Source organism: Papaver somniferum, chromosome 8, assembly GCF_003573695.1.
Source record: "Papaver somniferum cultivar HN1 chromosome 8, ASM357369v1, whole genome shotgun sequence".
Lineage (NCBI taxonomy): Eukaryota > Viridiplantae > Streptophyta > Magnoliopsida > Ranunculales > Papaveraceae > Papaver > Papaver somniferum.
In genome coordinates, this window is record NC_039365.1 from 101,422,986 (window position 1) to 101,443,147 (window position 20,162).

At 33.7% G+C, this 20,162-nt stretch overlaps 1 protein-coding gene across 1 annotated transcript; it reads right to left on the reverse strand.

Annotated features, from left to right (window-relative positions):
- Positions 1-959: 959 nt before the first annotated feature.
- Positions 960-5,360, reverse strand: LOC113302315 (high mobility group B protein 10-like). The gene is made up of 7 exons (XM_026551224.1): positions 4,864-5,360; positions 3,634-3,712; positions 3,375-3,537; positions 3,099-3,188; positions 1,740-2,113; positions 1,487-1,599; positions 960-1,341 (listed from the first exon to the last, which is right to left on the reverse strand). The coding sequence occupies exons 1-6, from the start codon at positions 5,100-5,102 to the stop codon at positions 1,507-1,509; spliced, it is 1,038 nt and encodes a 345-aa protein (XP_026407009.1). The 5' UTR covers positions 5,103-5,360; the 3' UTR covers positions 960-1,341; positions 1,487-1,506.
- Positions 5,361-20,162: the final 14,802 nt, after the last annotated feature.

A 20,162-nucleotide genomic window follows, 5' to 3' on the forward strand; every position in this document is an offset into this window, starting at 1 on the left:
ATCGTACATTTGGACACATGTTTCCGCCCCCTCCTACGTATCCTTGATTAAGGTTACGTACTTCATTGTGCACCTTCTTCTTTTCGAGGGCCCACCGCATCACCTCACGCGGGATTTCGTCGTGTGCTTTCTCTAGGTCGATGAACACCATGTATATGTCTCGCTTCTGTTCCGGTATCTTTCCTAAGTTGTCTTACCAGGAATATTGCTTCCGTCGTCGATCTCTCAGGCATAAAACCAAACTGGTTATTCATAACACTTGTTTCCCTTCATAGGCGACAATCAATGACTCTTTCCCACAATTTCATCGTATGGCTCATCAACTTAATGCCTCTGTAGTTCGTATGGCTCATCAACTTAATGCCTCTGTAGTTCGTACATCTTTGGATGTCTCCTTTATTATTAAAAACCAGCACTATAACGTTTCTCCTCCATTCATTCGACATCTTGTTTGACCGGAAGATGCTATTGAACAACTTGGTCATCCAAGTTATCCCTTCGTCTCCCAGACACTACCACAGCTCTACGGGGATGGTATTAGGTCCCAGACCCTTCCCCCTTTAGTCCTCTTTAGTGCTTCCTTTACCTCGCTTTCATGGATATTCTGAACAGTTCCTATCACCCCCTTCGTTGTAAAGACGAATAAAGTATTCTAGCCATCCTCCCTTTATTTCTGAGTCCTCCACCAGACTCGACTGTTTGCGTCATTTATGCATTTGACTTCCATGCATTTCAAAAGAAAGTTGCAAAGTTCCCTGATCTAGCCCAGGACTGCATGGTGTGCTGAAATTTCAAGAGAGTATTCGAGAATGGGAGGGATACGGAGTACAACTGCATGGGGTGGCAAAAGAAAGGCTGCCTTTTTTTCCAATCAGTTTACCGGATTGATCATGGTTTACATTCCTGCACAATTTGTTTTAACATGGAACACATTCACGTATGTCCGGACTATTCATATATTAATTGGGTGAACTCAAACTTATATATTAGATATAAATAGTAGAACGCTTGTTTAAACGAAATTCTAATTCATGCTTCCCAAAGAAACAAGATTACAAACAGTTCTACAATGGCAGTTTTTCAGTAACAAGTTAATAAGATCTCTAAATATTACTTTCTGGTTTCTAAACTACAGGAACCCTTCCTCATTTCTTTTCAACCTAACATTTTTCCATCTAATTTCTGTCAAAAACTTCTTCTAGCGACTGATCCACAAACAAAGCAAGTCTTTCACTTGCTTGGATGAGTAGCATCAGAGAAGTCATAGTTCAATCCCGTCACTACTGCACATCTGTATACGAACTCATGCATGACTACTCTTCACATTCACCTGCCAGTTACCTATTCAAAAAGAACCAGAGCAAAAGATAACATGGGAAATCAGTTAAACTTGTTTTTCCATTTGGAAATTTTCATGCCTCTCCAGAAGGCAAAAAAAGAAAGCAACAAATGCTGAGACAAAGGTGATGGAAGTATTTGAAAGCACCTGATTAAATTTCTCAAGGTTTACTGCAGTTTTGAACCATTTGACGTTTTTCTGTATTCCGTCATTTCTTTTCGAAATCTTTCTTTGTCTCTTAACCCTCTCTCTCTGTACACCTGCAAGTTAGAAGAGGGTAATAAGAAACTCAGCTAGCCAACCTACCCAAAATGAATAAAAATTATATATGAGCCAAGGGTAGCCATTTAGTAGGAGGATGCCGTACCAAACTGGCGACACTCATCAAACAATTAATTACCTGTTTTTCAGCCTCAGAGAGTTTGCCCCACAAGTTTCCCATCTTGGTGCTAATGGTTAGTTCTTCACCTTCAGTATGGACGGCCTTCAGTGTGGCATAATGCTCAGAAAAGAAGAAATTATAACCACTCCTTTTAGGTTTGGGATAAGATGGGTCCATAGCTGCAAGACGGTTTCTGTTCCTTTTTCGTTTACGGGGTACAAGTGATGAATTATTACTATTGGTATTACGGGAAACTTGTGCATCATGCGGAACATGGTAGAGAACACCTTTCAGCTGCTCTGAGCCAAAACTAACCGTGACGAGATATCCATTATCAAATTTTCCATCAATGGATCCAGTCACCCATTGACCTGGCCATTTCTGAGGATTCACTGAACAAAAACATTTATAAACGTAAAAAAGAAGTTTCAAGAAGATACTGCGACAATTATAAAGCTTGAATATATATACTCATGGAATGATGATGTTAAAACTGGGCATGTTTTTGGAAACTATCTTTACGACAAAAGCACACATGGCACACATCATCCGCATGAAAGAAAAATAACCTAAGTAAGGATGTTCAACTGAAGATTCAACTGATTCTCCTATTGCCAGGGAATTTTCCGCAGTCTAGTAATAACAAGCAATACAGATGACAGATAACTTACACAGAACATCTGCATAAAACAATGATAGATTTGACAGGAAAAAAATTAAAAAAGACGCAACAACGTCACAAATAATTGGCAATAGTTACCAAGGAAGGAAAGTTATGCTTTCCCCAGAAAGGCCAATTGAAGGAATATAGAAAGGTTTAACTACTATGACAGTTTCGATAGTTGATTAACTGGATTCTCGATACTTAATATTAATATGGTACATTAGATTTTCTCTTTTAAGATATATGGATATGACGTACACATACTGGTCGGTAACAAAGTCGGCCAAACCTGACAGATTAGAAAATCAACCTCCCAACTGTTGAAATAGGATTAATCTTGCAAACCTAAATTAGCATTTTAAGATGCTACAGCGAATCATCAAACAAGAAAAAGCAAAGATGGTACTGTCATTTCAAATGATTTAGAGAAGAAGTGCTCGCAGACCTCGGGTAATAATTCATTCACCATTAATTGCTAGAGCATATTGTTTGAGCAGCACGAATGACTAGACAGGACAACTAAGATCATGACTTTTTGCTTCAACTATGACACGAAAAGTTCTTAATGCAGGGTATCACAACTAAGTTGACACCGGAAAAATCTTGTACTTTAACCAGAACTAATGCCACCACAATTTCATTTAAATAATTTTATTTTATATGCTTTCTAGAGAAGAGGCAGTCTCAGCAGAGGTGAATGTTACGGATCTCACCTGGCTGACTAGAACTGGTGCCGTTATCATTAGTTCTTGCTCCTTCAATCTGCATGGGTGCTGATTCAGTCACAGGACTGCTACCCACGTCTGTGAAATAGAGAATACATCTTGCATGATTTAATGATTCAACATAAACTTAAATAGCAATAAAATAAATTGTTTTCTTTGTCTCAAAAATTGGCTAAGAAATAGCAAGAAGCGCTAATGCGATGAAAAAAATGGAAATAAAATGCATTTTAGCCATAGATTTACAAAACTGAGTTGAGGACATACAAGTGATCGAGAATTGCTGAGGTTGTTTACGAAAATAGTACACTTGCTCATAATGATGAAGCAAAGACATATAGTATTTCCGCAAGACAAAAGATGCATTTGTAATTGTTGCAGGGAAACTGAAGACAGCAATTATTTCCCTCCATTTGCGGGTTTGGATGACCTATAACCGACACACAAGGAAAGGCGAATAAGCCAATTAAGAATAGAGTGAGGAGGCATCTAAAAAGAATTGTGGAAATAAGTTGAATATTGATACCTTTTCAAGACCTCCACGGGCAGTGACCTCCACAAAAAGCAGGTGTAGATCAAGAGCCTTTCCTCCAATGATAGGCACCCTTAAAAAGTTTAAGCAGGATTAGAATTTACAGAAACACAGGGATGTTCAGTTGCAGCGCACATAATAGACGGGTTGTTCCCTATGTCATACCCATTACGAGCTACAGCGATCCTGTGATGTGAGCTACCTAGAATAACGTAAACACCCTAGTACTCATGAAACTGTCGTGAAAAAAAGTGTTCATGAGAATTTATGAAGGTTCTTTATGCATATCAGACCACAATGAAACAGCAGACACGATAGTCAAGCAAAGAAATAAAAGCAGTTAATAGATAACAAAAGTACGCAATTCACATTACGGTAGCAAACTGAGAAATAATTTAACCAACAGACAAGGAAAATAGCTCCAGCAACGCACTGAGACATACCCGAGCAGAAATATATAGGCTGGCTGAGAAAGAGACTTAAGTACTCTATGGCAATTAGTGTAATTTATGGATTCCGTTAACTAAAGCCAATAAGTACATGGTGACCAGGAGAGGCATAAAACTAATCGTAACATGAAATGAAGCAACGTAAACCAAAGATCTCAAGATGCAAGCTATCCTAATATCAACCAATAGAGCAGAACGAATAAGAAAAACTCTAAACGGAATATAAATGCTAGAACTCAATCAATCCCACATAGAAGGTTTCAGATTGAGCGAGACATTAATCAACTACACTAAAGAAAATCAGGTATTCCTACCATAGGCCTTTCAGAAAAATCATGAGATTTCCCACAACTCCCTACCTTCTGAACATAAGTTCACATGTTGGCCCCAGAGAAAGTTAAAACTGTTAAATACAGGTATTAGAGAGGTGAAACCTTGAACCCACGTGCCACATGCAAAAACCCCATTTTTAAAAGGAGAGTACTACAAATCTACTAGGAAGGAGAAGAAGACTACATCTTCCAACGGCATACACAAAATAAACCAGCGCAACATAAATAAACCATCTTAATCAAAACCCTAATAACACCAGCTCGAGCACAAAAACCCTAATCTAATAACATAATAAAACCCATATTTATCTAATAACATAATAATATTTACTAAACCAGCTGAAGTAAATAATGATGTTTCAAAAATCCTAGAGCAAAATCTCAAAAGTAAAACCCTAGTTAAAATGCATAATAATAAGGATAATAAGAAAAAACCCACTTACATAAACTTAGTACCAAGTGATTCATGAAGATCTTTGAGTGTTTTATTAAATAAATCAACATTCTGAACCACTTGTTCATATGTTGTAACTGAACAAGGATAAGAAGCTTCATCATTACTAAGAGCAGCAGCAGCTACTGATAAATCCCTTATTCCTCCTTTTTTATCAGCAACAACTATTGCAGTAGACATGGGTGTTGCTGTTGTTGTTGTTTGGAGATGAGGTGGTTGTGTAGACATTTTTATGGTAGTCAAAGGAAAAAAATTTAAAAAAAAAAAGAAATAGAGATGATATGAGAACTTTTGGTAGAAATATAAGTTGTTGACAAAAACCAAATAGATAGAAATTTCTTGGCCAAAATAATAAAAAGTGAAGATTTAAAAGAGAGATTAAGGACCTGAAAATTTTGATGATTTGGGTGTTATTATTAGGTGTTGGGTTTAGATAGAAAGAAGGTGAAAAAGAGAGGAGAGAAATAAATTAAAGTTAGGGTAAGAGTAAAGTAAAGTTTGGTGTTTTTGGTACAAATTTAAATAATTTCTTGTACTTATTTTTCTGATTTTATTTATTTTTTTGGTTTGCTTGGATCAAAGGGATAAGAAGGAGAGGCTAGAGACATGAGATAAAGTTATTTAATGTGTTTAACCTTTTCTTTTAGGGCAAACAGGTTTAAATTTTGAATTGGACCATCTCGAATTAGAAAATTAGTTAACCATCCCTAAGATAATGCTGGGCCGTTTGGATGCCTAGTCTAGCCTAGGCTCAGCTTTATGCTTTTTATTTTACTTTTTACATTGAACGGGGGTAAATACTGGTCAGATTGGGAAGGGTAGGTGTGCATGTTGGATTAACCCTGCTGCACTCCTGGTCGTGTTATGTCTCTCGTTATCTTTACTAGTTGGTTACCCGTGAGATGCACAGGCTTTTTATTTGCTTATGGAAAATTGAATGTTCTTTTATATAGTCATCATCAAAATTATTTTGATAAGGGGTTTTGGTATTACTTCATTCTTTTTTTTATTTTATTTTTGAAGTATCTACCAATTTGTGGGAGTATCCTTCAATAACAATAAAATAATCCTAATAAGTGTGCAAAAAATAAGTGTGCAAAAAAAGCCAAAGTAATCTCAATAAGTGTGCCAAAAAATAAAATGAACCAAAAAGGGCCAAAATTGTTTATAGTAATAAAATTTTATTATTTTTTTTAGTTGTGTTCTTATCAAATCTAAGAATACCATTCTTATCATCAAATGGAAGATGATTAAAGTTGTTTTGGTTGGTTGAATAAAACCATACCATTCTTATCAAATCGAAGATTCACACCCCTTTTGTCTATGGTTTCTTTGCGGTCTTTGTATGTTTCTTCGTTTTTTTCTCTTTTATTGTGAAGTTTTTTAAGGTAGAGATAAATATACTTTGCCTTTTCATATTGTTCCGCAAGTCTTTTTTGTTCTTGTTTTTGTGAATTTGTTGTTTTTAGCCATTTTTTGTTGTTCTTTTTGATTACCGCGTGTAGGTAGTGATACTCGTTTAAGAAGATTTTCGTGCTTCATCATGTGGATTTTTTTGTGCTAAAGGAAGTAAAATCGATCATAGATTACCGCGTGTAGGTAGTGATACTTATATATGCAGAGTATAATTAGGGTGTAATTATTTATTTTTATTTTCCATATTTTGTTTCCATATTTTATCTAAATTATGGGTTTATTATGAAGATATCTTATTTTGTTTCCACATTTTTATCCAAATTGAGAAACCCTAATTCTTATTTAGGGTAAGCAAGCCATTTTTTTGCATGAAATTCTTTTTGGAAAATGTAGCTATTGAAAGTTACAACAGCAAATATCTAAATTAATACCATGTAAAGGACGATGGTAAGATTGATAACCCTACAATGGGTAGTCTTCGTTGGCCCGTTTCTTCATTGGCACGTACTTTCCACGGTTAGTGCTCCCAATTACCATGATCGGCCTCAAAACCTTTTACTGCACAATCCCAGCTGCTCCGGCAAAACGCCATTTCATGGTACAACACCAGCTTAATGGTATATGAAATGCTGACACCCCGAAATCCATGTCATTGCCCATACTTTACTTTGAGCTTGTAAAAATCTTTGCATCGGAAAATTCAATGCATACATAAACAATTGGGTATCACAGCTGGCTGCAATATTTCTATTTTGACCTGTCAATGACAGTAATGGTGTTGCAAATATAGAAATTAAGGTTAGTGGTATTGTTGTTCCAAGTAAAATCAGCCCTGATCTTTGTAAGTAAATCCCTAACATTCTCATTTTCCCTGCTCCGTACGCTTGTCCACATAATGTTTCCAAGGTTGTTGCCATCCCTGGCTGAGTACAACTAAGTGGGCCAAGGTATAATCTCTACCGTCTGTGTTTTCTGATTGATCAACAGCAAGAGAGACCGAAGCAGGGAAGGGAAAAGGCTTGAAGTTGATATGAAGCTTTGAAAAACCAACAGAAAGTGGTTCTTTAACTTTGAGTTTCATAACAGAGATGTCTCAGCCATTAGCCGTGAATGGAAAAACCTGAATTAAACCTCCTAGCTCTGCACCAATAGTTTGAAAAAAAGGAACCCCTTGGATCAATGCCCAGGACCCATAAGAAACCTCATTATTGGACTGAGTATAGAGATTTTCTTTAGAAGACCGGTTTACAAATTTAAAGGACCCAGAACAAACCTCATTATTAATCAAAATCTCATCTAAACAAATTTATTCCTAATGAGGTTGTGATTACTGCATTGAGAAACTCATTCTCAGTGGAGAGAAATAGATAGGACTTTGTCCGAGAAGTAATCATTGCTTGAGCTCCTCCGTTAATGGTACTTAAAATATTTCTCAAATACTGATTTTCTTCCATACCTGTGGTTCAATAAACAGTATGCTATTAATATGATTAACTCATGCGGAAACTTTAAAACACATCATGCTTATTAAACGATCAACTATACACTATAGGCCATTGATATGATTACATCGTGTGAAAAGAAGGTAAGCCATTAATATGATTAACTCTCTCAAAACTTCAAAACACATCATCTCATTAAAAGATCGATTATATATTGTATGCAATTGATATTGATATGATTAAATCATGTGAAAAGAAGGTACATCTAAACAGGTCATGCTTATTAAACGATCAAGAAAGTAAATCTCACGAGAAAATGACTAACCTTTTGTTGTATTTAGAGAACGAAATAAATTTTGGAAAACCCGTAAGGAACTTATACATAAGATGTATCACTCATGTCCTACTTATATATAGTATAATTTTTGAAACAGGGTTATATATGGTTTATTCTATACATGGAATAGTTATTTATACTTTTCTAGAAATAGATAAAACTGAATTTGTAATTTTGGCATAAGAATTTCGATAAATATTTTATATGCATTTATTTTCCTAGCAATAGATATTTTTAGTATATATACCTAATATGTTAAGAGGAAGTAAATTATATTATCCTATATATGTAAATTACGTGGGGAACACCTACTAAAAAAAATATTCTTTTTTTTGTCTTTTTGAGAAGGCAAGAAATTTTTTTTTGGAAAGGAAAGATATTCTGGATGATCTATATTTATTTTATTTTTGAAAAAGGCAAGATATTTTGGATGGACAGATATATGTAAATTATGTGGGCAATACCTAGAGGAAAAAAGAAATTGTTTTTTTTTTTATAATTGCGTAAGCGCTTCAAGAAATCTACGGTTTCATCCCCCAGCTCTCTTAAAGTGGTAAAAGCAAGCGTCCCAAAACCGTAACCTTGAGTCTTTTTTTTTTTTTGAAAAGGCAAGATATTTTGGATGGCAGTGTCCTTATGATACACAGGTTTGTTTATGTTTTTCAACACCCTATTGATATTTTTTTTGATATCCTGTATGCAGTATTCTTATTCATATCATAGGGACGATTACATATTGAGTCTTTGCATTTTACATTTCTAATGTTACTCAAGAAATTGGAATACTCTGTTCAATATTGGCAATCCATTTCGCTGTGAGTGTATATGAGTAAATGTAACGTGTTTAACAATGCAAGAAGTTAGATGGAAAATTGAGTGTTAGTTATAATCTTGTCCACATAATCCAAAATACTTATTCATTAAACTTAAACAAAATAAATTTCCATCCAACTAATAATAAACCAACACAAATACGTACCTAATAATAAACCAATCCTGGTGGAGAAAATAATAAAGAGTTCATATGTCAGTAGTGCAACGTATTTGAATTGTGTAGCATTCAATTAAGCTTCATAAACTCATTGAAAGTCACAATGTTCCAGTCCTTTTCCATCGTATGATATTCTTCAAACCTTATGAGCTCGTACTTCTGTTGTACTCTAAACTCTAGGAGAGGTTGTACTCTTGATACTTTTGCATTTTCTGTTCATCGAATTCTTCAAACTCTAGGAGGCAGCATGGATCATACGTAAGGGTAAAAAACAACGAATATGTTTATAAACCCACAAAATATCAAAGCATGCATATTAAAAATGATATAATACCTCTATTTTTTCTCTTGCACACTCCACTCTCAATGTTGGCGCCCCCATCCATCACCAAGGAACTCGACCCACTGTTATGCATCACATTCTTATCTTATTTTTAGATCATTGCAAATATGTATTTTGGAAATTGGATCTGTCTTTATGGAATCAAAAGGATCTTCAAATCCTAAATATGTATTTTGTAAACTGGATCCCACTGTATGGAATCAAAAAGACCTTCAAATCCTGTTTGATACATATACGTTGTCAATTTGCGATATTACGAATAGTAGATCAAAAGTGATGAGTTTTTCTCACCATGATGCAACCTGGAGTTGACGATCCAAAAAATAAATTTATTTCTGAAATCAAATCAATGAAACAATAAAGACTTTCATCGCAAGAAAACCCAAGAAAAAACAATGGGTTCACCATGATTTAAAAGTGTTGAGTTTCTTACCGTGATGTAGCCTGGAATCTATGATCATAAAAATAAACTTGTTTCTTGGAATCAAATAAATCAATCAATGACCGTGAGTTTCCATATTGAATGCAAAAAAAAAAAAAAAAAAACAGGAAAAAAAATGGAATTTTCGCATCTGCGCATGGGCCTTAAATAGAAAGGTGATAAACCCAAAAAAATTCCGGAACAAAAAAACTTCTTCTTAGGAAATAATATACGTATTCACATTTATTTTTATATTTACATTTATTTCAATATCATATTCTAATATTTTATTCCTTTGGAAATCATTTTCTTCCCTGTTATTTTGATATCCATACTTATTTTGATATCTTTCAAAATTATATTCCCTTTTTTTTTTCTTTTTTGTTAATGTCAACGATTCTTTTATTTCCTAATGATTTTTTTTTCTTTTTTGCTGCTGATCATTTTTCTTCTTCTTGGAATTCATACTCCTAATGATTCTGTATTATTTTTATTTGTGCAGGATTAACAAACCGCGTGACTCCCTCAAATCAGGTATTTTCTTTTAATCGTTGATGTAAATTATTTATTTTTTTTATTCAGGTTCATGTTTATGTTTTTGTTTAGGTATTTAATACCAATAGAAAGTGTAATTGCAATCATATTTTTTTACCCGTAGTTTGGAGATGTAATTAGGGAGATTTTATTAAAAAAACTGTAAATGGACATTGGACATTGATTTTTTTTTTCCTTATGAATATTTTTTTTAATCATATGATTGATGATTGATTTAATTTTGATGATTGACGATTGATTTAATTTTGATGATTGACGATTGATTTAATTTTATGATGAAATCATGATGAACAATTTATGTTATTTTATTTTATTTTGGTAATGCTTTATTTGCTTATATTTGTTTCTTAGATTAAATAACATTTCACAATTTTAGGAAATTGTAATTGGTCAAATAATATTTTGTGGATTCAAAAGATTCTCCTGAAATTTTATTGGCTCAAATTTAGAATGGTGGGGACAGAATCAACCAGAAGCTCTGATGACCAAGTCGCTTAAAAAAACTCTGTTTTTATATAAAGAATTTATATCCGACTTCAAACTGCATGCTTGAAGTCCCAGTGGCTCAGAAAACATAAAACCTTTTGTAAGCAGGGTGTAACAATGGCATATAGGGCGTGCATATGCCTTGTAACTTTTTTTATTCTTTCCTTTTTTTTCCTGTCAACAAATATAAATTCCTATCAAAATTAAGGCCTAGAAATTATTTGATACCTACCGATTTTACTCCAAACTACGGACAGGGGACATGGAGTGTGTAAATGATGCCAGAGTATCAAATTACCGTCACCACTCATCGGTTAAAATAGTATTCTACAATTTTCAATCTTCACCCTTTTCTATTAAAACTGGTCAAAAGTTGAAATTTTTTATATTTATACCAACGTAATTGTCGAATTAAACTTTTTGGAAAAAGATTTAAAATTTTCTGAATTCGAGAACAATCAGCCAATGTGGACATGCACGATAACCGATTAATCTTGTTGTTCTTTGTAAAGAACATCAACACATAATCAACCAATATGGAGATTCATATCGGTTGATTGTGACTTCGAACAAATACCCATTTTTTTGTTGTTTTTTAATGCTACAATCGGCAGAGATGAATTCTCACATTCTTCGACTTTTTTACGTTCTTATGGAATACCATAATCGATCTGAAAATGAGTATGATTTCCTACCCTTATGAAACTGAGTGTGATACGAGTATGTATCATACTCATTCATACTCATTTTTAAATCGGATGTGGATCATATAGAGGGAGTGTGATTTCATACCCATTTTCAAACTAAGTATGGATTTGAATGGGTATAATTGAGGAGTGGCTTTAGAATCGGCTAGTGTGGGCATACATGATGGTCAATTGTTGTTGATGTTCTTCAACTTTTAACACATAATCGGTCGATATGAAATTCATATTGACCGATTCTGATTAAAAGCAAGTTGTTATGTTATTTCTGATGTTGGTTTTCTAGCGTACAATCGGTTGACATGAATACCAATGTCGACTGATTTTAAAGTCAGTGATTTTTTAAATGTGATGAGTTACAATTGGTGTTTATATTGATATATATATATATACACACACACACACATTCCGATCGTAACTTCCATCATTCTTGGAAATAATGAACCATAATCTGTTGATATGGTATGTCAAGTTTAGTTATCATATATTAGTATCAAAACTCAATTAGAGTCGCTTGATTAAATGTACTATACTCAACTTTTTTTAGGTTAGACTAGAAAGTCTAGGAATGTTGATACATACAAGTATTACCTTGAGGACCTCAACAACGTGAAGACATGTCGACTACAGTGAAGACATCATCCTTCCACTTGAGGTTAGTGATACTAACTTGACTTGTTTCCATTCATATCATTGCTTCAAGTCATTTAAGATTGAAAACATAACATACGAGGTTATACTTAATACTCTAGTGTTAGACTTGGTCATTTTATTATGATCAAAGTGTTAAGGAAGAATATTTGATTACAAAGTATAACGGTTATCTTTTGGAATTCATAAATGTGACATTGACGTAATCTATGTAACTCGTTACTTGATCGTGTATTGGATATAGGTGTGATTTCATCCTAGGAAACTATGTTTAATTACGTATGTTAAAAGGAAGTACATATACAAAACTTGTTTCGTAATTGAAAGGAAATCAGTAGGCCTATTTGGTCCGGTTTTCATTGAAGATCTATTGGATGACCAATTCGAACCTAGGTATAAATTCGCTACAACCGATCTTGACTTATGTTGAGAGTCTTGGTAGAACCGGTCCTTACTTATATTTGGATACTGGTAGAACCAATCCTAGCTATTTTCGGGAGTCATGGTAGAACCGATCCTTACCTATATTGGGATACATGGTAGAAGTGATCCTAGCTATTGTTGGGAGTCATGGTAGAACCGATCCATACCTATATTTGGAGACTTAGTAGAACTGATCTTGACCCATGTTAGGAGTCATGGTAAAACTGTTCCCAAGAGCAAAGTCGATCCTCTATATTCACATATTACTTTACGGTTTTGTGTGAGTTTTGAATTAGGGTTTTCTAAATAGAAAAGTTCTAGATGTCGACATAATTTGAACATGAATATAGTTCTTATCTTTTATTGTTCAAAGATATTCCTTGACACTCAAAGTGATCCCAAACCGAAATATTGAGAATCTTTTAGTTAAGATTTTCGATTATATATTTTTTATTTTCTAACAATCAAAACATATCTCTTAGAAAGTTATATTAGTTAAGTGCTAAACAAATATTATATATTTTGTAATAAGAGATTTCGGGATTATAGGTTAGATATTAATTAGAAATATTAAAACCAAAATTAGGTACTTAATTCATATTTTGGGAATATTTTCGGTTTTGGAATTTCCTTGTTGTCCAAACAACCTTGGTCTACAAATAGTTGAGTTTGCATTTCTTGCAAACTATCCTAAAAGCCAGGAAAAATTCATTCGTGTTGTTTCTGGTGGAGCCGTCTATCCAGAGAGAAAAATACCCTAATTACGCGAAATCTCTTACGACCGCTCGTTTAAACACTTATGTGGGATCAAGAAGCTCTACGAGTACCGTTGGTAGGAAAATAGATAATTTCATTGTTATTTTAGTTTTCGATTATTGATTTGATTGACTAACGGTTGTTGAAACTTTGATTGCACCTAGTTTGACTATTTTGAGCCTTCTCTTCTGATATAAAGGTCACTGAACTAGATCAAAGTATTGACGGGATCATTAGAACTTGTTTTTAGATCTAAAGACAACTTGTGATCATCCATTGTTAACTTCCACCATTCCTGAAAATAATGAACCATAATCCGCTGATATGGTATGTCAAGTTTGGTAGTCATATTTTAGTAATAAAACTCAATTAGAGTCGCTTGATAAAATGTATTAGATTCAAATTTGTTTAAGTTAAACTAGAAAGTCTAGGAATGTTGAGACATACAAGTATTACCTTGAAGACCTGAAGAACGTGAATACGTATCGACTACAGTGCAGATATCATCCTTCCACTTGAGGTTAGTGATACTGACTTGAATTGTTTCCATTCCTATTGTTGCTTTCAAGTCGTTTAAGATTGAAAACATAGCACACGAGGTTATACTTAATACTCTAGTGTTATACTTGGTCATTTTATAATAATCAAAGTGTCAAGGAAGAATACTTGATTACGAAGTATAACGTTTATCTTTTGAACTTCGTAAATGTGGCATAGACATAATCTATGTAACTCGTTATTTGATCGTGTATTCGATGTAGGTGTGATTTGATCCTAGGAAACTATGTTTAATTACATATGTTAAAAGGAAGTACATATACGAAACTTGTTTCGTAATCGAAAGGAAATCAATAGGCGTTTTGGTCCTGTTTTCATTGAAGATATATTGGATGACCAATTCGAAACTAGGTATGAACCTCGGTAGAACCAATCTTTCCTTATTATTGAGAGTCTTGGTAGAACCAATCCTTACCTATATTCGGATACTGGTATAACCAATCCTAGTTATTGTTATGAGTCATGGTAGAACCGATCCCTACCTATATTTGAAGATTTAGTATAACTTATGTTAACTTATGTCAGGAGTCATGGTAGAACCGTTCCCAAGAGCAAAGCCGATCCTCTACATTCACATATTACTTTACGGTTTTGTGTCAGTTTGGAATTAGGGTTTTCTAAATATAAAAGTTCTAGATGTCAACATAATTTAAACTTGAATATAATTCTTATCTTTTATTGTTCAAAGATATTCCTAGACACTCAAGGTGATCCCAAACCGAAATATTGAGAATCTTTTAGCTAAGATTTTCGATTATATGTTTTTGATTTTCCAGTAATCAAAACATATCTCTTAGAAAGTTATATTAGTTAAGTGCTAAACTAATATTAAATATTTTGTAATGAGAGATTTTGGGATTACAAGTTGGATATTAGTTGGAAATATTAAAACCAAATTAGGTACTTATTTCATATTTTGAGAATATTTTTGGTTTTGGAATTTCCTTGTTGTCCAAACAAACTTGGTTTATAAATAGTTGAGTTTGCATTTCTTGCAAACTATCCTAAAAGCCAGGAAAACTTCATTCGTGTTGTTTTTGGTGGAGCCGTCTATCCGGAGAGGAAAGTACCCTAGTTACGCGAAATCTCTTACGACCGCTCGTTTGAAGACTTTTGTGGGATCAAGAAGCTCTACGAGTACCATTGGTAGGAAACTAGTTAATTGCATTGTTATTTTAATTTTCGATTATTGATTTGGTTCACTAACGGTTGTTGAAACTTTGATTGCACTTAGTTTGATTATTCTTGAGAGCCTTCTCTTCTGACATAAGGGACACTCAAACTAGATCAAACTATTGACGGGATCTTTAGAACTTGTTTTTAGATCTAAAGACAACTTGTGATCATCAATTATTAACAAAATTCGTTCTGTGTTGATCGATCATAAGTGGATTCAAGTTGTGTTGTGCAGATACAAACGAAGCCAATTGAAGATTTAAAAACAAGAAGATTTTTCTTATTGGTTTTTGTATCTCATGATTTGTGCAGACTTCTTGATCGGTTGGGATCCGACTTAGATCGGATTTATCTTTGATAGATTTGATTATATAGTCGTTTAGATCGACAACTATCATTAGGTAGTATTTTTCAATATACGAATCTAATAGTTGTGAAACTGAATCTAAGTTACTGCTGATTGATCTTACCCGAAAAAAGTGTTTACTAGTTTAAACGGAAGAGCCTTTGTCAAGACTCAACGAATCTATTTCCAAAAGATTATTGGAGTAGTTACCAAACAGCTTTGTTCCTTTACTGTTTGAAAGACGGTCAAAAGGAGTTGAGTGCTTAAGACTTTATATCGGTAAAGCAACTCAAGACGGTGATTTATTTCTTAGGATTCACGTGCGTGACCAAGTGGTCGTAGACGCGGGAATACTGGGGAACTAAGTAACTAAGGTAGATTACTTGGTCTCAACTATACAAAGTTGGCTTTGTACTTTGTATAACGACTTAATTATGAGAGTATTTAAAACTGGACTAGGTCCCGGGATTTTTCTGCATTTGAGGTTTCCTCGTTAACCAAATCTTAACGTGTCATTTACTTTACTTCCACATTATGAATATTTTATTATAATAAAGTAAATTACACTTGTACGTTAAATCCTAATCACTTGACACTGATCCTATAGTTAATCGGTTTTGTACTGTAACTTTTGTCAAGTGAATATCTTGTAGTTGTATTGTATCCACTTTGTCCATAGAGGATCACTCAAGTATCAGACTTATAGGTTGAAACGAAAAGATTGTGGTGTACTTGGGTACCCTCTTCATCTCTAATTTAATCAAACGCAAATATAATGTCGAAGTAAAAATTAAAGGAAGACACGTAGGATTTTGTTAACGAGAAGAAATGCACCTACAAAGAACCCCGAGTCTTCGTCCAGCTTGAACACCACGCTGTGTTAAATCGCTACAGACATTAGCCTACTCTCCGACTGGAATGTAATTGAAACCGGATTAACTCTCCAAGCAATTCAACTGCATACGTGTTCCTTACACCTCTTGAACCTCGCAAGATCATGCGTACTTGATTCTCTTAGGTGATGTCCTTTACATCCTAAGAGTTGCTTCAACCTCAGTGAAAACTTTTGATACAAATTTTCCTCTAATAGACAAGACTATTTGATTTTTCAATATAGGTTTGGAAACCTATTTGTAGTAGACAAAGTCCAGCAAACCTCACGAATCTTGAACACTTACACTAAGTTATCTAAGAAGCTTGGATTACTAATCACCTCTCAAGAACAATCTAAACTAATTAAAGAAGAGTTCAAATATCTATATTGAGAAATCACAAAGTCTGAGACGAAGATAAATTTGTGATTTCTATCTATCTCATTCCTAATCTAAGATTACCGAAAAACTTCAAAGATCCAATAAGAACAATATCCAGATACAAGAATTATCATCCAAATGATAGTCTGGTCAGACTTCACGAATCCCTGAGTGAAGTCTTCAAGGTCATAAGTTAACCTGATTATGTTTCTCATAGGAAACCTAGGTTATAGAGGACAACTCTATATTATCAACTAGGACACAAGAGTGCCAAGGATTAAGAAATCCAATTGCAAGAGTCACTCTATTTATAGATTTTCAAGGCTCTAGGTAGCTTTGAATTCAAGCTAAGATAACTTGAGGTTTAAGCAAACACTTTCTCAGTTTAGATAAAATTCTTATTAGGAATTTATGTAAGCATGTGAGAAGTCCTCCTTGAAATTATACACAAGGATATGCATTATGGTCCAGATTTTTGGAACCGTGCACAATGATGTTTCATAGCGGCTTAGTAGCTTTTGAACTTACAAGCACATAGTGATGTTCAATAAAACTCAAGACTTAATCAATAATACACAAGCACAAAGTGATTTAGTGAATAAAGTTCATACAATTATCTATAAGAATCGTAACAAAGTCGAACATAAATATATAGAAAAGTTCGTGCACCTCTGCTAGGATAGAACTGTATAGGTTTGCATACCACTTAATAGTTCACGCAGTCAAGCCACAAGGGTTTTCAAACCTTGGAAGTCCGCGATCCACAAGGGTTTGCAAACCTTGTCAGTTCACGAAAGTCAAATAGTAGGGGTTTTCAGACCGATTTTGCAAACCTACCTAATTTCTAAAGACTACGGACTGATTTTGGTAAAATATACAAGTATATTAACCTATCGCCAAGCAAATCTTTTTCTCACATAAATAATTTGATACATTCCCAATAGCCATATACAATATGCATTGTTGCTTGAGCAATTTCCAAATGATAAACTTGAAATACAAATAAAAATAATTCTTGAACAATAAATTATTTTTAAATAATGTTGCTAAGGATTTAAAACATACATTGTTAAATCATATTTCGAGAGTTTAACCAAGACAAGCTTGAACTCGAAATTTCTTCTTGTCAATATTAAATTTATTAAAATCATACTACATAGTTTCATAAGATAGAATGTTAAATGTCGTGATTAAATAGGATAGATCAGTCTTCACATACCTCTTTGTTGATGAATTTCTCGCAAATGACTTCGTTTGTTCGTCAGTCTTCAATCTTCGAGGGTTATTCTGTAATGTATGATACTCAATTACCATACTCTAATCCTAATATGAGACTTGACTTTAGTAAACCAGAAATCAAGATATGGTTTGTACATCTAACACTGACAACAAGTTTCAGATTGCAAAACTTGCAAGTGTTTCTCTAACAACTCAATCATTGATTATTTTTTACGATTTTTATAGGTTCCCCGAACCATTTGCAAATTCAAGGGTTTGTGAATTACTCTCCCGATTAGTTTAATGACGTTTTGTTTCCTATCCAACCGATTCAACCCGGTCAATAGCTTCTTTTTCTTTTTATAAATCTTCATGTTAAGAAATTAACAACTTCCTTTATTTTTTACAAATTTTTTATGTTAATAATTTATTGATTACGAAATCTTAATATAAGAGATCCGAACCCTGACCATATGCATGTTATGACCGGGAACTAAACCATTGAACCACATGTTTTTTAATGATAAAATTACTGTGTTTCCATATAAAATATGGTAAAAAGGAACTCTCGTATACTTTAATGTATCCTGAATTTTTTGTGCGGAATATATATCTCAAAACTATACATCAATTTAAAAAGAACACACCCATAAAGTAAATATTAAACAAAAAAATAAACCAATAAAAGTAGTTCATGGATGGTTTTGACCCAAACTATTGAAGCGACTAATTTCGAAGAAAATGGTTGCCCTAAAATCGATGACTTGTGTCCAAATGTATTTTTCAAAATTTTTTTTTTGACAATCCCTCTTATAATAAAATTATTGCAATTTCTATAGTTTGTGAAATGACGAGGGTACGAGGGTACCAAGTACATCACAATCTTTTCGAATCTAATGGCCTTCAAGCATACGAGTAAATGTATGCTTTTAGAATCGTTAGTCAATCAAACCAATAATTGAAAACTAAGATAAAAATGCAGATTCTAGTTTCCCATATCTAGACGCTTTGTGATCCCACAGAAGACTTTAAACTAGCGGTCATAAAATATTTCGCCTAATTAGGTTACTCTCCTCTGCAAGGTACTATTACAAGTAGTACTATTAGTCAGCTACAACAGTGACTACAATATGAAGTGCCTGCCTCATGATGAGTTTGTAAGAAGAACATGACTTCACTATTTATAGACCAAGGTAGTTTGGATACCAAGGAACTTCCATAACCAAAAATATTCTCAAGATACCGTAATTCGGTTTTGTCCAATTCTAACCAATATCCAACTGTAATACTGATATCCCTCTTGGATTACAGCTCAATATTAGCTAGCATAATACATAACTAATATATCTTCCAGAGATATGTTTTGCTTGCTGGAAAAACAAAAACACATATATTCAAAAATCTTAACAAAAAGATTCTCTAACATTTCGGTTTGGGATCTCAACTTGAGTATCAAGGAATATTTTTGAACAATAAAAAATAAGATTTTTGCACATGTTCAATTACTCACTATGTTGACATCTTAAACTTTCCTATTATACAAAACAAGTTTGTAAGTCTACTTCCTTAAACTCATGTAATTAAAAATAGTTTATATGCATGAATTCAATCCTAAGTTCGTTGCATTATCCAGTCACAAGTTACAAATATTATGTCTATGTTGCAATTACGACGTTCAAAAGATAAACGTTATAGTTTGTAATTCAATATACCTAAGTTGTAAAGAAACTTGTATATTCTTCTTTGACACTTTGATCATAATAAGATGATCAAGTCTCTAATACTAGAGTTTCATGTATATAACTTCGCATGTTATGTTTTCAATCTAAACGACTTGAACGATAAAAAATGAAAACAAATCAAGCATTGTATTACTAACCTCAAGTAGAAGGATGATTTTTTCGTTGTTGTCGATACGTCTTCAGATTCTTCGGGTCTTTAGAATAATACTTTACTAGTGGAAAATGAGGTTTTTAACAACCCACATAATCGACCCCCGTTAACGGTTGACTCACCTTTGACCAAACATGACCGTCTGGGAATAAGAAAAAACACGGAGAAATTCCGAGATGTCTAACACCAGTCGCGGCATAATTACCATTTGGTCCTAAATCTACTGCCGATCCCGCGACAGATGAAAACTGATTTACCCATGATAGATTTTATTATTGGGCAGATAAATATCTCTTTCTCTCTCCCATATCCAATCTCA

What these genes read in the sequence shown, in the direction of transcription:
- LOC113302315 (XM_026551224.1), bottom strand. Translation starts at nt 5,102, where the DNA reads ATGTCTACACAACCACCTCATCTCCAAACAACAACAACAGCAACACCC. An exon ending in CACCAGTTCTAGTCAGCCAG is followed by an intron (nt 2,114 to 3,098) that starts GTGAGATCCGTA and finishes GTTTTTGTTCAG; the next exon opens with TGAATCCTCAGAAATGGCCA. An exon ending in TCTCTGAGGCTGAAAAACAG is followed by an intron (nt 1,600 to 1,739) that starts GTAATTAATTGT and finishes TCTAACTTGCAG; the next exon opens with GTGTACAGAGAGAGAGGGTT.